The sequence below is a fragment of the Trichosurus vulpecula genome, chromosome 2, assembly GCF_011100635.1.
Source record: "Trichosurus vulpecula isolate mTriVul1 chromosome 2, mTriVul1.pri, whole genome shotgun sequence".
Classification (NCBI taxonomy): Eukaryota; Metazoa; Chordata; class Mammalia; order Diprotodontia; family Phalangeridae; genus Trichosurus; species Trichosurus vulpecula.
This window is the reverse complement of record NC_050574.1, coordinates 72,294,982-72,318,615: the sequence shown is the minus strand read 5'-3', so window position 1 is coordinate 72,318,615 and position 23,634 is coordinate 72,294,982. Positions and strand designations below refer to the sequence as shown.

The 23,634-nt window shown below is 40.4% G+C and overlaps 1 protein-coding gene across 1 annotated transcript in view; it reads left to right on the top strand.

Moving 5' to 3' along the window:
• Window positions 1–1,548: 1,548 nt before the first annotated feature.
• RLF (RLF zinc finger) overlaps window positions 1,549–23,634 on the top strand; it is a 121,147-nt gene continuing 99,061 nt past the window's right edge. The window contains exon 1 of the mRNA XM_036745207.1: window positions 1,549–1,789. Coding sequence (XP_036601102.1) covers window positions 1,586–1,789 — 204 coding nt within the window. The 5' untranslated portion in view covers window positions 1,549–1,585. The remainder of the gene's footprint in view (window positions 1,790–23,634) is intronic.

Here is a 23,634-nt window from a genome sequence, read left to right as displayed (position 1 = left end):
GGACTAGGCCCACTCCGGGATTCCAAGGATTCCTCGTTCTGGGCGGGAGGGGGAGGACTACGAGGTGTAGTGGCGAGGAGGGGAGAGGAGGGTAGGGACGTTGTCAGGGCGACGAGGAGGCGGGAGATCCGTGACTGGTCATTACGCGGAGAGTCGCAGTGGTAGGGGGTAGTAGATAAGGGGAGGTGGGCTCTGCAGGGGGTGGGGGCGAGGCGCAGGGTAGGGCCATGGGCCGGGCAAGGGGCGGAGCCGTCACTAGGGCAGCCCCTCGGGGCAGAGGGGCCCGGCCGTGGGGCAGGAGGCGGGGCGGTTACGAGGGCACCCAAGGGACAGGGGGCCGGGCCATGAGGCGGGAGGCAGGGCTGTTACTAGAACCCACTAGGGGTAGGGGGTCGGGCTATGAGACAGGAGGTGGGGTCTTGGACATAAAGGCGGAGTCAGTTCTAGACCACGGCCTTGGGGATTGGGTGGGGACGTTTTGGGGGCGTCTACGTAGGGAGGGGGCAGGGCCGATCTTAGGGCGTCGCCTCGCGGGGGAGGAGTCGTTATTAGGTGGGGAGGGGTGGGAGGAGGCATGGGGGGCTGTTAACGGGAGGGCTCGAGGGAAGGGGGCGGAGCCGTTACTGGGGTTTCATTACCATTAGGGTATCGTTGGGGGAGGTGGGGCTGGGGGGCGGTGTAGTCCTTGGGGGGGGGCAGAAGGCGGGGCTGTTACTAGGGGACTAGACTATTACTAGGGCGTCGCCATGAGAGGGCAAGGGACAGGGCAGGTAATCCGAACTGACGAGAGGGACGGAGAGCGGAGACGTTGAGGGGAGTCTCCAGAATGGAGGAAAGGGGTGGGGTCGTTACTAGGGCGTTGTCATGGGGGGTAAGGGGCGGGGCCTACAAGAGGAACTGGAACAGGGAGGGGGACAGGAGGCGGAATCACTACTGGATGCCTCCATGATGGGGAAGGGGGCGAGGCTAGGCCGTTCCTAAGGGGCCGACATGGCGGGAGAGGCGGAGCCGTTACTAGGGCGCTGCAGAAGGGCTTAGGGTGCGGATGTTGTTGCTGGGGTTCCCTAGGGGAGGAGGTGGGATTGTTGCCAAAGCCGGCAGAGTGAAGAAGCCCTTTCCAAGGTTTCTCTTTTCGCGTATGGACGGGACCATTTCTTCGGCTTTCCCACTGGGGGCCAGGGCTAGATCTTGGCCAAAGGTAGTCCTGAGGAGGGGAGAGTCTGGTCAAGTTGTTGGTGGAGGGGAAGGAGTAGAGAGGACAGTGTGGGGGAACGGAGGGCAAGCATTCTCTACAGAGCTCCTACGGAGAGGAGAGCAGTGGGAGTGCAAGAGGGGCGTGGCCGTGCTTGTTGCCATGGCGCCGCGTGGGCTTGGTTGGGAGGGGAAACGAAGAGCACGCCGTCTTCGTAGGTCGGGGCTTTCCTAGGCGCCTGAGTGACGTCATCGAACCTGCGCCCTTCGTCGCAGGACCTAAACGCCATTCCGGGGCGGGGCGAGGGGCCGTGCAGGGAGCGGGAGGGGGGCGGTGCCGCTGGGGAGCACGTCACGTGTCTCGGTTGCCTACGCGCCGCTGGGCCGTGGGAAGATGGCGGACGGGAAGGGAGAAGCCGCTGCCTCTGGAGCCCCGGCCGGGGCCGGGTCAGGAGCCGGGGCCCGCAGCCGCCGCCCGGCATCGCCCGCGCTGGGGCCCCCGGGCCTCTGGTCGCGCCTGTGGCAGCTGGAGACAGAGCTTCGCGAGCAGGAAGTGTCGGAGGGCTCGTCGCGCGTCTACTGCCGGAGCTTCTGCCAGGTGAGGGGCTGACGGGCCCGCACCCCTCCGAGGCTGGGCCGCGGGGGCGCGGGCGGGCTGGAGGCCGGAGCTGGGCCGCCAGTCTGCGTGGGGTGGGCGAGGCCACCCCGGGCTAGGCCTGCGGGGCCCCAGGCCGCGGCGAGAGCAGGCCTGCCCCAGGAGAGGAGGAGAGGCTGGCTGGAGAGCTCCCGGGGCGGGGAGAATCTCGCTTGACGGAGGCCGCCGGGGCCCTATTGTTGGTGTCCGATCTCGGCTGGGAGGGGAGCCTCCCCACGCGTGTTCCCCGCCCCACGATGCCATCGTATCCCACGGGGCGAGGGAGGGACGATCCTTCCCCCACCCAACCCTCCTCCGACCCTCACCGCCCAAAGTGGGCAGTGCCCCCGCCTGACTGGGTTTGCCCGAAGCCGACACTTTCTCGTCCCTGTGGGGGATGCTGCCACACTTGGAGGAGATCGTTGCAGAGCTCTGCCCTGACAGGGCAGCGCCTTCCGGAGCGATTTAGCTGGGTTTGAGGTGTCTGGTGTCTTAAATCCCTATCTTCCCCAATTTCAGGTGACAGCCAGTCTTTGAAAGGTGTTCTCTAGCTCCCTCATTAAGCGATTTTGGAATGAGATTTTTGTTTGCGTGTAGTTATATTTAAGTTTAAGGTGTTACTTTAGCCCCCTGTTCTCTTGTGGTTTGAAACTATGTGGGGTGGAGGAATATAAGCCATTTTAGTAGTCATCGTGGGTCCGAGTTCGTTAGTGGTTCTGAAAGGGTTGGTGGTGAAGTTGACTAAATTAGCTCATTTCTGAATCTTGCTGTCAAATCTTGACGCTCATAGATGGATAAACTTCTTTGCAGATGATCGGGAAGCTTTTCTTTTTGTGTGTCTGAAAGCCCCTTGAAAATTGAAGAGCTATGCAAATACAAGTTATTGTTAATATTTAATCCCTGCTGATTTCCTCCCCATCACTATAGTACAACTCTGAGCTACCTCTGCTCTTCAGCTCGTGTGTGTTATTGAATTGCAAAGTTAGTACTACTTTGTTTTTTTTAGACTGCTGAGGATTTAACTGAATCATCTGGATCTTAAAAGTAATTTTTCCCTCACATTTACATAAATCATTTTTGTTTAATCTCTTTGTGGTTTTTCTCTATTAGCACAAATGATTTAGAGTAGATGGTATAGTTTATGGAGAAGACAGTGTGACCATTTGGATAGAATGCTGGAATTGCAATCAGGAAATCCCGAGTTCAGATCCAGACCCTGACACTTTATAGTTTATTGTGGTCGTTGGCGGTTCACTTAACCCCTCCCAGCTTTGGTATCCTTTACTGTAAAATGGGGAAATGGCAGATACTTTGAGGTGCCAGCTTCACTGAGTGGTTGTGAGGCTAAAATGAGATAATGTATATGTAAAGTCCTTTACTACATTTAATGTGCTTTATAAATGTCAGTTATTCTTATGTTTACCTAATTAGAATTTCTTCACTGTTCTACTTTGCTGAATTCAAATCCTGTCCTCCAAGGCAGAGACCTACTCACCTCCTTAAAAATTGTTGTTGAGTGGCGTGGACTCTTTATGATCACATTTGGGGTTTTCTTGGCAAAGATACTGGCCTGTCATTTTCTTCAGCTCGTTTTACATATGAGGAAGAGGCAAACAGTGTGAAGTGATTTGCCCAGGGTCACATGGCTAGGAAGTGTCCGAGGTCAGATTTGAACTCAGGAAGATGAGTCTTACTGACCAGGCTGGATCTCTACACTGTACCACCTAGATGTCCCTTAAAAATACCTTCAACTGGTTGGGGTTCTGGATAATTTATTTAAGGGAGGGTATGTAGGATATTCTCATGCACTTAAAAGTTTTTCAGGTATCTTTTGTTTTTACAGCACCTTCATTTTCCAAAGTGTCCTTTCCTCCCTCCTCACCCAGAAAGCCATTCACATTGACAAAGAATAAAGGGAGGAGAAAAGCAGTTCATCATAACTAACCTTCACATCAGTCTAGACTAAGGGTATCTAACACCTATAGACTTCCCACCTTGGCAAGGAAGGGTTAGAAATGCATTCTCATATCTCTAGGGCCAAGCTTGGTAATTAAAATTACACAGCATTCAGTTTCCATTTTTCTTTCCATTTACATTGTTGTAGTAGTTGTCATATTCTTTTCTGAATATTTCACTTTGCATCTTCTTACATCTTCTCATTCTTCTGCTGTATTTTTAATAGTTACTCTCATGTACCTTTAAATAATGGTCGGCAGTTATTCTCTACTTATGATATACGCTTAAATGTTTTTAGAATAAATGCATGTAAAAAAAAAGAATAAATGCATGTTAGGTATAAGTTTCTGGAAGGTTGGGACAATGGATATACTTCTTTTGCTTCTCAGTACCTAGATGCTTGGCAAATATATTATCTTCGCATTTTGGTACCACTTAGATATGTAAACACATAACTTGGTTTTTTAATTTCATTTTATTCAGAGGCCCCTTTTTTTGGTTCTTTCATGAAAAATTTTGGATTATATTTAGAGTGACAACGAACATATTCAAGATAAGGTCTCATTCAGTTTTTACTACCCCAGGATTATACAAACCATGCAACAAGATAGGTTTTTATGTCTTAGACATTTCTTATTAGAGGTCCAGGTAAGATGAGCCATTTTTTTTCTCAAAGTATTTTTTTGCTTCCAGGTACAGAAGAAAGCAAAATGAAATAGGTTATGAAAAAAACCAGGAAGAACTTTGTTGTCAGTTTTGTGGTGCTAGAGGTCTTTTGGATTCTTGATTATCTGCAGGCAGACATGTAAGGGTCATATGAGTGTGCCCTCTCTGCCTTTAAAGTGTATTATAAACTATTTAGTTGATTCGAGACTTGTTGGGAGGTCCTTTTCAAACTGTGTGATATCAAACATCTTCAGATATTTAATCTAGTAATGCCGTCTTTGGTTCTGACAAACACACCTCTTAGAAGGTGGAGACAGAGTCCGTCTGCAACCTGGACTCTGATGCTTAGTGTCTCTCCCATTGCTCAGATTGCTTTCTCTTCTCCAGCCTGGGAAAAGAACGAGCTTGCATTTGGAAACACTGCAGTCCATTGAGAAATAAAGGAACACGTGGAAGGATAGAGAAGCTCTTCATCTGGGCAAAGCTTCAGTTTTCAAGGAGTCCATGGAGATAAAAACGGAAAAAAATGAAGCCTCAAGAACAACAAAAACGAGCTGAAAATGATCCCACCTAGACACAATTCCATGTGGCAAACAAGAGTCGTAATTAGGGAGTTTGGAGGTGCCCCCTCCCCCATTCTGCAAATTTTTTTTAGCCTTTGAGAGTTGCCTAGTTGCCTGTGTTAAGTGATTTGTCCAGGGTCACAGATTAATTTGTTGGAATTTGTTAAGCCCTAACTACCATATACACTAACCTCGGGGAGTACTAAAGAACCTGGTTCCTGAGCTCTGGAGCTCACATTCTAATTGAGAAGACAATGTGCAAGCCAACACACACCATCAATGGGAGGTAATCCCAAAGAGATGGCCCTTGGGTGAAAACACTCGGAGAAGCCCTGTTTTAGAAAGTGGGCTCTGTGCTGAGTCTTGATGAAAACTAAGAGGTAGAGGTAAGGATGGAGAGCATTCCAGGTGTAGGAGATAAACTGGAATGTATCAGAACTAAGACTTGGAAAATTCAAGTCTTCCTGTTTGAGGTGTGGGTCTCTATCCTTTACTGTCTTCGTCCATTATCTCTTTGGATATGTTATCTCATCTAATGTTTACAGCAAGCCAGTGTGATACTTTTTTACGTAAAGGGAGGAAATAATACTTGCCCTGAAGCAGCACTCAAGTTGGGGGACTAGCCTAACGTGACAGAGTTTCAATCAAATTTTTATAACTCCAAATTCAGAGCACCATGTACCATATTTAGAAACATAGTAACCTATTTTTCTTTTTTTGCTATAGTAAGAATACTTTTTACATTGTGTTTTCAAAGTTTCTGTGCAGACTGATAAAAATTAAGATGTTACCTATATGTCTTAAAAGTTCAACAACTTATAGCCCTATTTGTTAAAATGAAAAAAAAAATTAAATTTAATTAATAGTTATTGCCTGAATAAACTATTCTTTTATGTACCAAATATAAATTTATGAGCAAATTGAATTATGCCTAATATGCTTTTGAATCCTGGCTTAGGAAAGCAACTTTAGTTTAGCTATTATTATTATTAAATACCTGCTAATATGCACACTGGACATTCAGAGGTGAATAAATGCTACATTCCTAGTCTTTGAGGAGTTTATACTGAGAGAAGAAAACATCATCATCATCATCATTATTATCACAAATCATAATACCTGATGCTGCTATAATACTTCAGGCTTGATCTACACAACAAACCTGTGAAGTAAACACTACTGACATGCCTATATTGTACATGAGGAAACGGAGGTTCAGAGCAGTTAGGTGACTTGCTCAGAGACAGCTAATGTCAGAGGTGGAATTCAAACCCAGGCCTCTTTTATTATGGAGTCTAGTCTTTTTTCATCTGTGCATGTCATAAAAGCAAACACTTTGAGTTGAGTAAATTAGGGAAGGCTTCACTGAGGCAGAGCAACTAATGCTTGAAGGAGTTGAAATTTGAAGGAAAGGAAGGCTTTTGATACTCTTGCATTGAAAATGAAGTTCATTCAAGGTGAGAGGAGTGATCTGCAGAAATTCAAAAGGATTAGAGAGAGGGATATATGAAGAAGTTAGAGAACAACTTGCATTAGTTTATCAGGAATGTAGAATGTGAAAAGGAAAAGTGTAATAAAATATGACAAGAATAGTAAAGAGGAACCAGGCTTTAAAGAACCTTGAATGCTATGCTGAAGAGTTGACTTGAAAAACAATTTTCTGGTTTTTATTTAATACCTTTTGTTTTTTGCATCACATTCATTTCCAAATATATCCTTTCTACCCAGTGAGCTATCCTTTGTAACAAAGATTTAAAAGGAGGAAAAAAAAGGTAGTTCATCCAGCCAACATGATGATGTTCAATATTCTACATCTATAGTTTCAGCAGCTAAAGAAAAGAAGATGCCTTTTTTCAACCTCTTTGGGGCCAAGCTTGGTCATTCTAGTTACTGACCATACTATCATGATTGTTAGTATGCAGTTCTTCCGAAAACTCTTTGTTCATACCAAGTAGTAAAGTGCTTTGCAATTTTTTGTATATGTTCATTTCAGTTTTTTCTAAAATAAGACTTTTCTCTTAAACCCACTTTTTTCCTCCTCCATCTTTAAAATGTCTAGAAAATATTTGTATTGCCATCCATTTTATTTTATTATTTTTTAGGTGTTTTTTTTGGGGGGGAGGGGAGAAGGCAGGGCAGTTGGGGTTAAGTGATTTGCCCAAGGTCACACAGCTACTAAGTGTCTGCCTCCAGGGCCTGTGCTCTACTCACTGTGCCACCTAGCTGCCCCCTGGCATCTATTTTAAAGGAACTTGTTTTAAAGTTGATGTTGATAGAGAAAGTAAGACTGTAGAGTTGAAATTCTTGCAAGATGCTGTCAAAATTGTTTGAGGAGTTCTATCTAACTTGAAAACTCATCTTGCATGTATAATTGTCCCTAACTTCCCTCCATCATTTACAGCCTCCTGGTGGCAGTGATTCTTACTGACTTTATCCATTGAGTACATTTGGACATATGGAAACTTTTGGGAATTTTTGTCATTCTCAGTAAGGAAAGGGAAAAAGTGGGTTTTGAAAGCAGAGGATTGGGTTCCTAAGTTTCTTGTTGTTTTGCACATGGTAGGTGCTTAATAAATATTTGTCAGATTGTTGCCGGCATAAAGTGAAGGAAAAAGGTAGCTGTGTTAAATATGGAGCTTGGGCCACACACTTAACACAATGCCTCTTTTTCCTGAAGGTTCATCAATAGGTGAAGATCGGTAGTTGCTTTCAAAGCACTCTAGCTTGTGCTCTTTTCATGATTCGTACATGATTGAATTTTCATTTAGCATTACGACCCTAAAGCCTGACTGAGTTTGATATAATACCTGTGCTTTTCTCCTTATGTGTCTCATCTGAATTTTAATTATGGTTTTTAATCTTCCTGAAAGTTTGTCATCCTTCTGGAGCTAAGAGTTTGAAACTATTGGTGGCCCAGGTTTAATTCTCAGTTTATTCAATTGCCTTTATTTCTACAGGGCAGCCTTAGGGATGTATTGCTTTGCTCTCTGCCACTTCTTGTTTCCTGTTGTGCTCACTTGTCACCCTAAGTCTTTTTTTCGGCATTCTTCTGCTGTAGTAGCTTTCTGTAATGTTGGTATTAGATTTCATAGCTTGCTTACTTATGAGGCAATTGCTTGAATGTCAAATTAATTGGTACAATAAAGCCTCATTAATTTGGACAGCCCTAATAAGGAGTTTGTGGCGCTTGGGACATAGTTTGGAACCTTATTGTATAAAGTGAGTCTGTTATGAATTTTAACTTTTCATTATCTTAACCCAGCTTATTTACTACTTATTAAAATATGACCATTGCCTGAAACCCACAAGATATGTTTTTTCAGTAATTTCATTGTCTTCTCTTCCTCACACAAGTAATGAATTGCAATGGTAGAAAGTTTCTGAAATGTACATTTTTCTACAACCTTAGAGCAGTATCACCATATAATCTTTAAATCTGGGCAGCCTTGAGGCTCTCAGGAAATGATATGCCATTACAAAAGATAAGCAATTTCATTGATTGTGGTTGCCACCTGAACTGAAAGTGAATGGAATGTGTGGCACAATTTAGTGATTAGTTATGACTATGAGAAATTTGTGAATTGTATAGTATTTCATAACTGTTGGGCTACACAGCTAAATCGGTTGAAGTATATAAGTATTTCTTTTGAGCTGTATCCTTTTCCTATATTGGAACCTTTATAGCACTTCATAACACTAAACAGCTATTTCACTTTGGATCAGTCACTTCTGGGACTGAGCATTGGTTTTCTCATCTGTAAAATAGGGATCTAGATATTATCCTTAAGATTCTTTTAGGGTTTAAAATCATAGTAATTCAGTGACTTAAGTGTCTACTAGAAACTGATTATTACTGGATTTTCTCCTAAAGAGAACTGCAACATTTGTTTACACTAATGATGTTTAAAACTTTGGCTCCCTTCTTTCTCCATCTTAACTTGGCGTTTTCCCATACTGCAAAATCTCGATTTCATTTTTTTTAGGGATTTAAAAAAGAAAAAAAAGAGAAAGAGATTGATCAGGAAACAGAAAATAGCCTCTTTGAAAGCCAAAAACCATGTCGCTTAATTAGTCACTTCAACTTAGTGAACATTTATCATCTTCTGTACATAAGGCACTGTGCTGTATTCAGTGGGGAAAAAAGCAAACCAGTTAGTAAAAAAGAGGGGGAAAAACACTAATGGGAAGAATGGGAAAAGTGTCTTCTAAAAGGTGGCTCCTGAGGCTGAGGCTGTTGGGAAAACTAAGAATTCTAAGAGATAATAATAGCTAGCATTTATACAGTGCTTTGAGGTTTACAAATTATTTTGCAAATGTTTTTTCATTTGATCCTCCCAACAACCCTGTGAGGTAGGTGCTATTATTATCCCCATTTTACAGATCAGGAAACTGAAGCCAAGAGAGGTTAAGTGACTTGGACAGCATCACACAACTAGTGTGAATATATGAGGCCAGATTCAAACTTAAGTCTTTCTGACTCCAAATCCAGCAGTCTGCACTGTGATGCCAGGCAGCTTTGGGACTGAGAAGGCAGGGAGGGTATTACAGGTATAGGAGCATGATGGAATGCCTGCAGAAAGAAAAGAGGCCATGCTGAGTTTGGGAGACAACAAGAGGTAGGCCATTTTTGTCTGGAAAGTAAGAAAATGTGAGGTAAACTTGGAAAGGTAGTTTTTATTTTATCCTAGAGGGAACAGAGGGCCATTGATCCTTTTTGAATTTGGCAGTATCATGGTTAGATTTGTGGTTTAGGAAGATTATTTTGGCATCTGTGTAGAAGATGGATTGTAGAGAAGATACTAGAAGCATAAAGGTCAATTAGGAGACTGCTCTCCTAGTCTGGATAAGAGGTGGAAAAGGGTCTGAACTAGATTGATGGCATTGTTCGTAGAGAGAAGAGGAAAGTTCAGTGCTTTTCCTCCATTACTTCCTATTTATCCTGTATATAGCTTGTTATATATATTTGTTTACATGTTGTCTACCCAGTCAGATTGTGAGCTTTTTGAGGGCAGGGACTGTCTTTTGCTTCTTTTTGTATCCCCAATGCTTAGCACAGTGCCTGGCACATATAGTAAGTAGGTGCTTATTAAATGCTTATTGATTGATGGTGAGAAATGTTAAGAAAGTAGAATCCACAAGACTAAAATGATTGGAAATATTATCTTTCTATGATGTTTCCCAGGTCTCTTTATCCAGCCCTAGTATTCCTGAACTCTTATTTGCTACCTATTGGATATTTCCACATAGGTGTCCCATAGGCATTTTAAACTCTGGATGTGCAAAATGGGTCCACCCCCATCCCTTAACACTCCCTTCTTTTTATCTTCTCTTTTTCTGTTTAGAAGCCTTTATTTTATTAACAAACATTTTCTTTCCCTATCACCTTTCCCCCATTGGAAACCACACCAAACCGTTGTAACACATATTTAGTAAAGCCAAAAAAAAAATCCCCACATTGGACATATTTAAGGGTCCTTTGTCAATCAGATTCAATGCTTTTATTATCACTCTATCTTCCCCCTGGAAGCTGAAAGTAGCTGTTAAGCCATTTCATCTCTGTCTTAATTTCCTTAACTATAAAACAAGGATAATAACACCTATCTCCCAAAGTTGTTGTGAGCATCCAGTGAGATACTTGTAAAGTGCATAGCACCAGGGTCTCTCTAGCCCACAGTAGGTACTTAATAAATACTTAACAACCCACTGACTGACTAAATGTATTTTATTCACTAGCCACACTGGCCTATTTGTTCCATTTACCCAGTAGTCCCGTCTTCTTCCATCTCAGTTTCTAAACAGGCAGTTCTCCAGGCTGGGTGTGCACTTCTTCACTCTTAGAATCTAGGCTCACTCAGCTCGGGGCACCTCTTCTATGACAAGTCCTCTCTTGATTATTCTCTCCCCTCCGGTTGCCAGTGCCTTTCCTCCCAGTTACTTTGTACATGTCATATTTACTTCTCTGCGTACATGTTGTTTATAATAATAATCATTATTATTATAATAGCATCAGGCACTGTGTCAAAAGCTTTTGAAACATGATCTCATTTGATTCTCACAACAACCCTGGGAGGTAGTGCTGTTATCTCCATTTTACAGGTTAGGAATATTATCTATGCTAGAACATAAACTCCTTGAGGACATGGACATTTTTGTTTTTGTATCCACAGTGCCTGGAATATTTGTAGGCATTTAATAAATGCTTTTGAATAAAGAGACAATGGCAGGAAATGGTAAAGCATAATTCCATTGTGAATGGGGTGAAATTAATTCACAATTATAAAAATTTGCAGCATATTTTATGTGTGTTGTCTCACTTGATCCTCAAAATAGTTCTGTGAAGTAGTTGCTTTTATCCTGATTTTACATGTGAAGCAATGGAAGCTGAGAGAGAGGTTGTAACTTGTTCAGGGGTCACACAGGTTGCAGGCATCCGAGATTGGGTTTGAATAAGACAGTGTTTATTAAGTTCTTATTATATTCCAGGCACTGTTCTTCGGGTGAGGCCACAAAAATAGACAAAAACAATACCTGCCTTCAAAGACCTCATATTCTTATGGGAGAGACAACATACCAAAAATTGCACATATAAAATTTATACAGTGTAAATGGAGGAAATCTCAGAAAGAAGGCACTAGCAATGGGGAGATTGAGGAAAAGGCCTTTTGCAGAAGGTGGGATTTGAGTTTAGTCTTGAAGGAAGCCAGGGAGGTAGAGATGAGGATAGTGTTCCAGGCATGTGTGAGAGCCAGTGAAAAGGCACTGAGTTAGGAGATGGAGGATTTTTTTTTTTAACATGGAAAACAGTAAAGTGTAAAAAGATTGGAAATGTAGGAAGGGGGAAGTTGTGAAGGACTTTATATGCTAACCAGGATTTGATCCTGGAAGCCTGGATAAGAAGAGGAATCAAGGATGACAACAAGCCTTGGTGACTGGGAAAGGAAGTAGTGCCCTCCAGAGTTAATAGGGAAGTTCAGAAGAGTTATGGGGGGAGGGAAGTAATGAGTTCACTTTTTAGACATGAGAAGATTGAGAGGTCCACAGAACATCCAATTTGAGATGGCATTGGTGATGGAGGTTAGGGCTAGCTTTAGATCTGGGAATCATCTGTATAGAGATGTTAATTGAACCCTTGGGAGCTGATTTGAATATGCAGGGCTAGCAGGCTATAACTGCAATAGTGCTCCCCACTCCAGTATATCTTATATTCAACTCTTCAATTGATGTTCCTAAAACATAGTTTTTATCATTTAACACAGCTTCCCCCAACTTGGCTCCAGTGGCTCCCTGTTACTTCCAGGATCAAATATAAAATCCTCTAGCTTTCAAAGTCCTTCATAACCTGGCCTCTTTGCAGCTTTCTTACACCTTACTCCCTTCCTTGCACTCTGTGGTCCAGTGGTACTGGTTGCCACACTGTTATTTGCTCAAGACACTCCATCTGCCAATTCCATGCATTTTCAGTGGCAGTGGGATACCCCTTCCTTGCCTCCTGGTCTCCTTTAGTTACCTGTTACCTGTTCTGTGAGAAACCTTTCTCAGTCTACCTTAATCTTAGAGTCTTCTCTCTGAGGTTTCCCCCAATTTATCTTCTCTCTATCCTTATTTTTATATAGTTTTCATGTTGTTTTCTACCATTTCCACATTAGACTGTGAGCTCCTTAAAGGCTGGGACCATTTTTCTGCCTTTCTTTGTATTTTGGGTGCTTAGCACAGTGCTTGGCTTTCTTACTGACTAGATCTTCTGGACTCTAATCCAGCATTTTGTCCACTACTTTAATTTTGGACATGTTGAATTTGAGATGCCTTTGGAATGTTCAGAAGGGAGACTTTTCTTTAGGCAGTTGACTATAGGAATTGGAGCTAAACAGGGAGATTATAATAGATACATGGATTTGGGAGTCATCCGCATAGAGATAATAATTGAACTCATGGGAAGTCGTGAAATTACCAAGAGGGAGAGTGTAGAGAGGAGGACCCAGGACAGAGCCTTGGAGGGATATCCACAGTGAGAGTGGGGACTAATAGATGATGATCTAGCAAAGGATACAGAGAAGGTTTAGAGGAGAACTAGGACAGAGCAGTGTTTCTAAAGCTGAAGGAGCAAAGAATATTTGCAGGATGTTTAGTAGTATCAACAACTGGAAAGAGGCTCAAGAAGATTGAGATTTAGCAATTATGAGATCATTGGTAATTTGGGTAAAAGAATGGTAGGATGGGAATGGAGATTGTGAGAGCTTGGGAGGTAAGGAAGTGGAGGTAAAGAGTATGGAAGCCTTATTTTGTCTAGGAACTTGGCTGTGAATAACGTTATATGGTAGAGGAGACTGGAGACACATTAATGGTCAACAAAGAAAGAGGCAGTAGGTAGATACAGAGAAATCAGTGATCATAGAGAGGGATGATATCCAGGGAGGAAGTGGGGTAAGCAAACTCCTGAAGGAAACAGAAGGCATAGAAGTAGCAGGGTTGACCTTGGCAAGGAGAAAGGACTGTTTCTTTGTCAGATACTAGAGGAAGAAAATGGGGGATGATATAGAGGAAAAGAGGCTAGGACTAATGACCTCTTTTTTCATTAAAGAAGGCAGGTGTAGAGAAGAGAGGAAGTGCATATGATGAAGAGGGTTTGAGGGAAGAAGATGTTTTTAGAATTATTAGAGTTGAAAGGGGCTTTTGAAGTCATCTAGTCCAACCTTATTAACAGACCTAAAGAGGTTCATTGACTTACCACTTGCTCAAGGTCAGAGTGAGGTAATGACAATTCGGGCCAGAACCTCTGTCTTCTGATTCCCAGTTTTTTCCTTTTCATTCATTGTTATATCAAATGAGATAATATATGTAAAGGGCTTTGCCAGTCTGAAAGCACAACATAAATTTGAGCTATTATTATTTTTGTTAACAATAATAAACATCAGCTATGTTTAATGTGCTGTGTTAAGGGAGATACATTTAAAGTAGAGTTCCTGACTACATTTTATAGCACCTTGAAGAATTACTGAGGACAAAAAAAAAATCCACAAAATTTACAAAGTATCTTCTCATTTTAGTCTTAAAGTAACCTCCCATGGTAGAGGCAACCAATATTCTCAGTTAACAGATGAGCAAATGGAAGTTGAGTGACTTGCTTATGGTCCTGTAATATGCTCCTAAGTGTCAGAGATAAGATTTGAACCATAGGTCTTCCTGACTAGAACTACAGCATTCTAGCCACTATGCCAGAGAAGCGTTAAACTCACCAGCAGAGAATTGTTGAACAAAGTAAATAAAAAAATAATAGAACATAGATAATGTGAATTTGTGGCTTTCTAAGTCAATATCCATTTCTGTTTGAGTTTGACACAGCTGCTTTATACTGGATATCTCCACTCACCTCTTGTAGACCTAATGAAATAGATTTCTGCTGTGCTTTGAGGTTTACTTAGGATCACCCTGTGAGGGAGATAATGCAAATATGTTCATCCTCTTTTTAGAGCTTAGTACAATGAAGTTTAAAGCCATAAAGCCAGCCAGAGGGCATTAGAACTGCCTCCACCTCTCCCCCCCATTTAAAAAAAAGTACAATGTTGTGTTTTTATTACCAGAAACTTGCAGAAACTGTGTGCTTGAAGAGTAATTCCCATTCAGAAAGATCCCATCTGAGACTGAAAAAATAATTTCTAACAGTGCAATCTTGCTGACAGACTTGTTCTGTGTTGAAATGAGAAAGAGAAGATCATAGATTTAGTGCTGGACGGATTTAGGGTTGTCCCATCCAACTCTTTTCTTTTATCGATGAGGACCCTGAGGCCCAGAGATGTAAGGTAATTTGTTCAAGATCGGGCAGGACTTAAGGTAGTATTTGAGAGTTTGTATTCATTCACTGAAGAAATATTTGAGCATGGATTCTTCCAGAGGAGGACTGGAGGAGATTATAAAGATGAAAAATAGCTCACACAGGTGATTTGAAGTCTACAAAAGCCTTATATACATTATCTTATTTTTTTCCTCACAACAAACCAGTTAGGTAGTTGCTATGATTACCTCCATTTCATAGAGGAAACTGAAGCTTAGATTAAGTAATCTTCCCAGGGTCTTACAGGTAGTAATTATCTGAAGTGGGGTTCAACCTAGGTTGACTTGATTATATATCCATCAACTGTGTCCTGCCTCTTCTAACGTAGAATCTTGTAGGGGGGAGAAGAAAAGCATAGAAAACAATATTCTTGTAAGAGTGAGGTATAAAGAGTTGTGGTGGTTCAGAAGAGTGAGAAATCGTAGGATCTGGACAGCTGTAGAAGAGAAGGTGAGCATTCTGGGTAGATCAAACATTCATTGGAAGCAGGAGAATTAGAAAGAGTAGTCTAATTTGGCTGCAAGTGTCAAGTATAGTAGTTGTAGATAAAGGGTGGAAAAATTAGTTGCACCAAGATTAAATGCTAGACTGAGGAGTTGTATGACATCATAAATAGTCCAAGTCGGGGAAGTAAATGAAACCCTAGATTATGTTTAGGTTGGTAATGGGAATAAAAAAAATTCTCTTTTTGGAAGTAGAATTGAGCAAATTTAGGCAACTGATTGCTTCATTTTCTCCATCTATCCTCCTTTCCTTTTCTCCTCCAAGAAATTCCTCCCTTCTCACCCAAATATAGCACTGAAATTTGACTGGGGATATGATGGTGGTACCATCACCCAGAAAATGTAAAGTCAGCAGATCTGATTTTGGGGGAGAAAACTGATTTATTTTAATTTCTATTTATTTGGTTCGTTTATCAGCTCTTTTATGGTGTTTTAGGTTATATTTAGTTGATAATGAAATTTGCTTTAATCAGCTGTAAGGTATGTCAGAACTTGATTTTGAACACAGACATATTTTTGAAGCCTTTAAAAAAATTTAGCTGTGTTTTCATAGAATCTCTTTTGAAATGGTTTTCAGAAGAGATCTTACCTTCTTTCCCTACTCTCCCACCCTTGGGCTAGGAAGCCTGTCTTCTATTTCCATGACAGCTTCTGCTTAAACCTCATTGTCAATGAATTAACTGTTAAAAAAACATTATTTTAAAGATCTACTTGCTTCTCAAATTTAGATATGAATAACAATAATTATGGTTCACATTTATATGGTGAAATGTATTGTTTCATTGGATTTCTACAATGTAAGTATTGTTATTGTCCCTATTTATAGATGAGAAAAGTGAGGCTCAGGGAGGTGTTTGTCCAAGGTCATATACCTGGTAAGTGGCAAAGCTGGATTGTATACCTTGGTCTTTTGATTTCATATTCAATAATCTTTTTTTGGTATTTATTTAGAATTAAATTTTTCTCCGGTTACGTGTAAAGACAATTATTAACATTGGTTTTCAAAACTTTGAGTTCCAAGTTCTATCTTCTTCCCTCCCACTTCCCCCTCATTGAGAAGGCAAACAATTGCATATAGGTTATGTATGTGTAATCTTGCGAAGCATATCCATCATAGTCATGTTGTGAAAGAAAACATAAACAAAAAAAAAACTCAAGAGAAATAAAGGAAGTGGGGAAAAAAACCCAAAACTTGCTTCAATCCGTATCCAGACGCCATCAGTTCCTTCTCTGGGGATAGATAGCATTTTTCATCCTAAGTCCTTTAGCGTTGTTATGGATCATTGTATTGCTGAGAATAGCTAAGTCATTCACAGCTGATCATTCTATAATATTGCTGTTATTTTGTACCCAGTACATTTCACTTTGCATTAACCCATGTAAATCTTTGTAGGTTTTTTTGAGAGCATCCTGCTTATTATTTCTTGTAGTATAATAATATTCCATCATAATTACATACCACAACTTATTCAGCCATTCCCCAGTTGATGTGCATCCCCTCAATTTCTAATTCTTTACCCCAGAAAAGAGCTGCTATGACTATTTTTGTACATATAGGTCTTTTTCCTTTTTGTTTTTTATCTTTAGTGATATTGCTATGTCAAAGGTTTTTTTACATGGTTTTATAGCCATTTGGGCATAGTTCCAAATTACTCTCTAAAATGGTTTAATCATTTCACAATTCTGACAACAGTACATTAATGTCTCATTTTTCCCACATCCCCTTCAACATTTGTCATTTATCTTTTGTGTCCTATTATCTAATCTAATAGGTTTTGAGGTAGTACCTCAGAATTGTTTTAACTTGCATTTCTCCTATCAATAGTGAGTTAGACTATGATATGGTTATAGATAGCTTTAATTCATCTGAAAACTAGTTATATCTTTTGATCATTTATCAACTGGGGAATGGCTATTAATTTTTAAAAATCTGTCACAGTTCTCTATGTTACAGAAATGAGGCCTTATCAGAGAAACTTGCTTCAAATTTTTTTTTCACAATTGTTATTGCTAACTGTATTTCCCTCATTCCTATTTCCCCTATCCCCCATTTATTCTATTCCTCTCTCTCTCCTTTCACCCTGTCCCTCCTCAAAAGTGTTTTGCTTCTGATTATTCCCTCCCCCACTCTGCCCTCTCTTCTATCACCCGCCCCGCACCAATCATCTTCCCTTCTGTTTTCCTGTAGGGTGAGATAGATTTCTATACCCTGTTGCCTGTGTATCTTATTTCCTAGTTACATGTAAAAACAATTTTCTGACATTTGTTTTTTAAAACTTTGAGTTCCAAATTCTCTCCTTTCCTCCCTTCCCACCCACTCTCATTGAGAAGGCAAGCAATTCGATATAGTTTATACATGTGTAGTCATGTAAACCATTTCTATAATAGTCATGTTGTGAAAGACTGTATTTCCCTCCATCATATACTGTCCCCCTTTTATTTTATTCTCTCCTTTCATCTTGTCCCTCCTCAAAAGGGTTTGCTTCTGATTATCCCCTACCCCAATCTGCCCTCCCTTCTATCACCCCCCCCCCCAACCCCTTTCCCCTCTACTTCCCTGTAGGGTAAGATAGATTTACATAACCAATTGAGTGTATATGTTATTCTATCCTTAAGGCAATTCAGATGAGAGTAAGGTTCACTCATTCCCTCTTACCTCCCTCTTCCCTCTATTGTAAAAGCCTTCTCTTGCCTCCTTTATGTGAGATAATTTACCCCATTCTACCTCTCCTTTTCTCCTTCCCCCAGTACATTCCTCTTTCACCCCTTAATTTTGTTTCTTAGATATCATCCCTTCATATTTAACTCTCCCTGTGCCCTCCATCTTTATATATATTCCTTCCAACTACCCTAGTAACGAGAAAGGTCTCATGAGTTACAAATATCATATTTCCATGTAGGAATGTAAACAGTTCAATTTTAATAAGTCCCTTATGATTTCTCTTTCCTGTTTACCTTTTCATGCTTCTCTTGAGTCTTGTATTTGAAAGTCAGTTTTTCTGTTTAGCTCTGGTCTTTTTTCAGGAATGCATTCAATTCCTCTACTTCATTGAATATCATTTTTTTTTCCTTCATGGATTACACTCAGTTTTGCTGGGTAGGTGATTCTTGGTTTTAATCTTAGCTGCTTTGACCTCTGGAATATCATATTCTGAGCCTTTGAATCCCTTAATGTAGAAGCTGTTAAATCTCATGTTATCTTGATTGTGGTTCTACAAAGTTGAATTGTTTCTTTTTGGCTGCTTGCAATATTTTCTCTTTGACCTGGGAACTTTGGTATTTAGCTGTAATATTCCGGGGACTTTTTATTTTGGAATTTATTTCAGGAGGCGATCAGTGGATTCTTTCAATTTCTATGTTCCCCTTTGGTTCTAGAATATCAGGGCAGTTCTCCTTGATAATTTCTTGAAAGATGATGTGTAGGCTCTTTTTGTGATCATGGCCTTAAGGTAGTCCAATAATTTTTAAATTTTCTGTCCTGGATCTATTTTCCAGTTCAGTTGTTTTTCCAGTGAGATATTTCACATTGTCTCCTATTTTTCTTTCTTTTGGTTTTGTTTTATAATTTCTTGCCTTCTCATAGGGTCATTATCTTCCATGTGCTCCATTCTAATTTTTAAGGAATTATTTTCTTCAGTGAGCTTTTGGACCTCCTTTTCCATTTGGCTAATTCTTCTTTTTAAGGCATTCTTCTTATGAGAAATGGCCAGCAGTGCAGTTTCCTTAGGCTTAGATTTCTCCAGATAAGGAGAACTCTGTGTTAAGTTTCCATTTCCCCTATAAATCTTGATCCAGGTCAGCATAGGCAGTTCCTGGTCGCTCCCACTTCCTGGTACCATAAGCACCTAGCTTCCAGATATGGGTATGTTTGCCTCTATTGGGTATTAGGTGCCATGCTTAGATTGTACTCTCTGAGTACCTGGCCAGTGGAGAAAAGGGTAAGAGTAAGGGGACATGCTTAGGGCTCCAAAACTGTTACTTTCAGCCATTTGGGGCACTCCCTGGCTGACACTGCCGCCCGAGCGAAGAGGGCTGTGCCCTTCTCATGAGAAAGAATATAAACTTTTTCTGATCTCAGACTCCAATTTTTGATTCTGGTGGTCATTGACCCACACATTCTCCTCATTGGCTTTTTGGACCTCTTGCCGTTTGGTCTAGTCTATTTTTTTAAGGTGTTGTTTTCTTCAGTAATTTTTTGGGGTCTCATTTAGCAAGTCATTGACTTGTTTTTCATGATTTTCTTGCATCAGTCTCATTTCTCTTCCCAATTTTTCGTCTACTTCTCTTACTTGATTTTCCAATCCTTTTTGAGCTTTTCCGTGGCCTGAGACCAATTCATATTTTTCTTGGAGGCTTTGGTTGTAGGAGCTTGGCTTTGTTGACTTCTTCTGGCTGTATGTTTTGATCTTTCTTGTGACTATAGTCATTTTTAATAGAGTTTTTTCTGTTTGCTCATTTCATCAGCCTACTAGTCAACTTTTAACTGTTTGTTAAAGTAGGGCTCTGCTTCCAGGGTGGAGGGTGCACTGTCCCAAGCTTCAGGGGTTTTGTGCAGCTGTTTTCAGAGATGCTTTTTGGGACCTGTAAGTTTTCAGTTCTTCTGATGTGGTATCATCTAAGGAGAAGTGTTTACTCTTCTCCTTACTCTTCTCCAGGCCTGTGCTCTGGTCTTTGAGCTCTCTTCAGCCCTGGAACTGTGAGGGGGGGTTCCCTCTCTACTGCTGCCACAAGCTCTGCTATGCCAGTGCTCCTCCTCCCCCCAGGACTTCGACCTAGATCTAAGTATGGGCAAAGCAACAGAGTCCTGCCTCAGTGCCAGCAAAGAGACCCCTTTAACCTCCTTCTGACCAGTTGTTCGATCCCCTTACCATCTATGGGCTGAGAGCTCCAGAAGCAGCCTCTGCCACTGCCCCTGCTGCTGCTGATTCAGTCACTCCCACACCTGTTCCTGGTTTGTTGGGACCAGGGCTGGACGTATTCCTCTCTCACCCAGGTCCTATGGACCTTTCTTACTGACTTTTCTAAATTTTTTTTGGTATTTGTGGGCTGAGAAGTCTGGAATCCACCACAGCTGCCAGTGATTCAGTCCCCTGAGGCCTGCCCTGGGTTTGCTGGGGCTGGTTCCACCCAGGGTTGGATCACACTCTGCTCTCATCCTGGTGCAACAGACCTTCCACATTGTCTTGGACTGGAAATTTGTTTCACTCTGACTTTTTGTGGGTTCTGCTGCTCTAGAATTTGTTTAGAGTCATTTTTTACAGGTATTTGGAGGGGTTTGGGGGAGAGCTCAGGCAAGTCCCGGACTTTATTCCTCCATCTTGGCTCTGCTCCCTGCCTTAAAATTTTTTTTTTTTAATTTTCAGTTCCTAATTCTCTTCCTCCAGTTCTGCCTCACTCATTGAAAGGCAAGACCACTCTCCATTTCTGCACCACTCATTGAGAAGACAAGAAATAGGATAGTCATTATACATATACAGTCATGCAAAATGTATTTCTGTATTAGCCATATTCTGGGGTGTGAGGGTGGGGAAACAAGAAAAGTATATAATATATAAATAAAATAATATAAAATAAATAAAAATACATTGATTCTATCAGTTCTCAATGGGAGGGATAGCATTTTATATCATTAGTTCTTTGGAGTTGTGGTGGATCGTTTTATTGATCAGAGTAATTAAGTCTTTCACAGTTGATAATCTTAAGATTATTCTCTTGGTTCTGTTTCCTTAACTTTCCATGTAAGTTTTTCCAATTTTTCTGAAATTGTCCTCTTCTTCATTTTTTATAGTGCTATAGTATTCCATCCCATTCATATACTGAGTTTATTCAATGATTCTGCAATTGATAGACATCCCCTCAGTGTCCAATTTTGTGCCACCACAAAAAGAGATGCTATAAATATTTTTGTATATATGGGTCCCTTTCATTTATCTTTTATTGTGGGGAGAGCTTATTGGTGAGCCAAAGGGTATGCACAATTTTATAGCCCTGTAGATGTAGTTCCAAATGTTCTACAAGATGGTTGGACTAGTTCATAGCTTTACCAACAGTGAATTAGTATATCTGTTTTCCCACATTCCCTCCAGTATTTGTCATTTTCCTGTTCTGTCATTTTAGCCAATCTGATGGGTGTGAGGTGATAGCTAAGAGTTGCTTTGATTCACATTTCTGTAATTAATTGTTAGTGATTTGGAGCATTTTCATATGACTATTTTAAAAAATTATTTTTATTTATTTTTTTTTTTAATTTGAGTTCCGGATTCTTTACCTCCCTCCTAACCCTCCTCACTGCTTGAGAAGGCAAGCAGTTTTATTTTGATTATATATGTGAAGTCATACAAATTTCCGTAGTAATCATGTGGCAAAAGAAGACACAAACAACACAAAAATAAAGTGTTTTTAAGTGTGCTTCAGTTTGCATTCAGAGTTGATCAGTTCTGTGTCTGGCGATAGCATTTTTCATCATGGGTTCTTCAGAATTGTCTTGGGTCATAATCTTGATCAGAGTAACTAAGTCTTTGACAGTTGATCATCCTGACAGTATTACAGTTAGTCTGTATAGTGTTCTCCTGATTTTGCTCACTTCACTTTGCATCAGTTCATATATGTCTTTTAAGGTTTTTCTGAAACCATCCTGCTCATCATTTCTTAAAGCACAATAATATTCCATCACAATCCTATACAACTTATTCAGGCATTCCCCAATTAATGGGAATCCCTTCCATTTTCTATTCTTTGCAACCACAAAAAGAACAACCATAAATATTTTTGTACATAGAGTTCTTTTTTTTTAATCTCTTTGGGAAACAGACCTAGTAGTAGTATTGCTGGATCAAAGGGTATGCACAGTTTTATAGTCCTTTGGGCATAGTTCCAAATTGTTCTTCAGAGTGCTTGGAAGAGTTCACAACCCCACCAACAGTGCATTTTTTTCCCTACATCTTCAGCATTTGTCATATTCCTTTTCTGTCATGTTCACCAATCTGATATGTTTGATAGTATTTTAGAGTTGTTTTGATTGTGTATTTCTATTTCTCTAAATCCGTAGTGATTTAGAGCATCTTTTCATGTGACTTGATAGCTTTGATTTCTTCTTCTGAAAACCACCACATTCATAACCTTTGACCGTTTATCAATTGGGAAATGACTCCCTTTTTTATACATTTGGTTCAGTTCTCTATATATTTAAAAAATGAAACTTTTAACAGAGAAATTTGCTATAATTTTTTCCTGCTTTCCTTCTGATCTTTGTTGCATTGGTTTTGTTTGTGCAAAATTTTGCATTTCATAATATTCTCTGTCTCTTATTTGGTCATAAATTCTTCCCTTATCTATAGATGTGACAGGTAAACTATTCCTTGGTCTCCTAATTTGCTATGGTATCACCCTTTTTGGGCTCGTCTTGGTATAGGGTGTAAGATATTGATCTATGCCTACTTTCTGTCATACTATTTTCCAATTTGCCCAGCAGTTTTTGTCAAATAATGAGTTCTTATCCCGGAAGCTGGAGTCTTTGAGTTTATCAAACAGTAGATTTCAATAGTCATTTACTACTGTGTCTTGTGTACCCAACCTGTTCCTCTGATCTACCACTCTATTTCTTAGCCAGTACCAAATAGTTTTGATGATTGCCGCTTATAATACAGTTTTCGATATGATATGGTTCAGCCACCCTTTTTTTTTTTTTGCATTTTTTCATTAATTCCTGTGACATTCTTGATGGTTATTGACTCTTTACCTATCCATAGATCTGATAGATATTTTCTCCCATGTTCCCCTAAATTGCTTATGATATCACTCTTTATATCTGAATCATGTGCCCATTTTGAAATTATGTTGGTATATGGTATGAGATGTTGTTTTATGTCTAGTTTCTGCCAGACTACATTCCAGTTTTTCCAGTAATTTTTGTCAAATAATGAGTTCTTATTTCAGTCACTGGGATCATTTGAGTTTTTCAAACACTAGACTTCTGTGCTCATATGCTTCTGTATATTGTGTATATCTATTCCGTTGATCAACCACTGTTTCTTATCCAGTACTAGATTGTTTTGGTGATTTGTTGCTTTGTAATATAGTTTGAGATCTGGTACAGCCTTTATATTTTTTAATTAATTCCCTTAATTGTTTTGACCTTTTGTTCCTACAGATGAATTTTATTATAATTTTTTTCTACTTCTGTAAAGTAATTCTTTGATAGTTTGGTGTGGCACTGAATAAGTTAATTTAAGTAGTATTGTTATTTTTATTATGGTGGTTCAGCCTAGCCAAGAGTGATAAGTATTTTTCCAG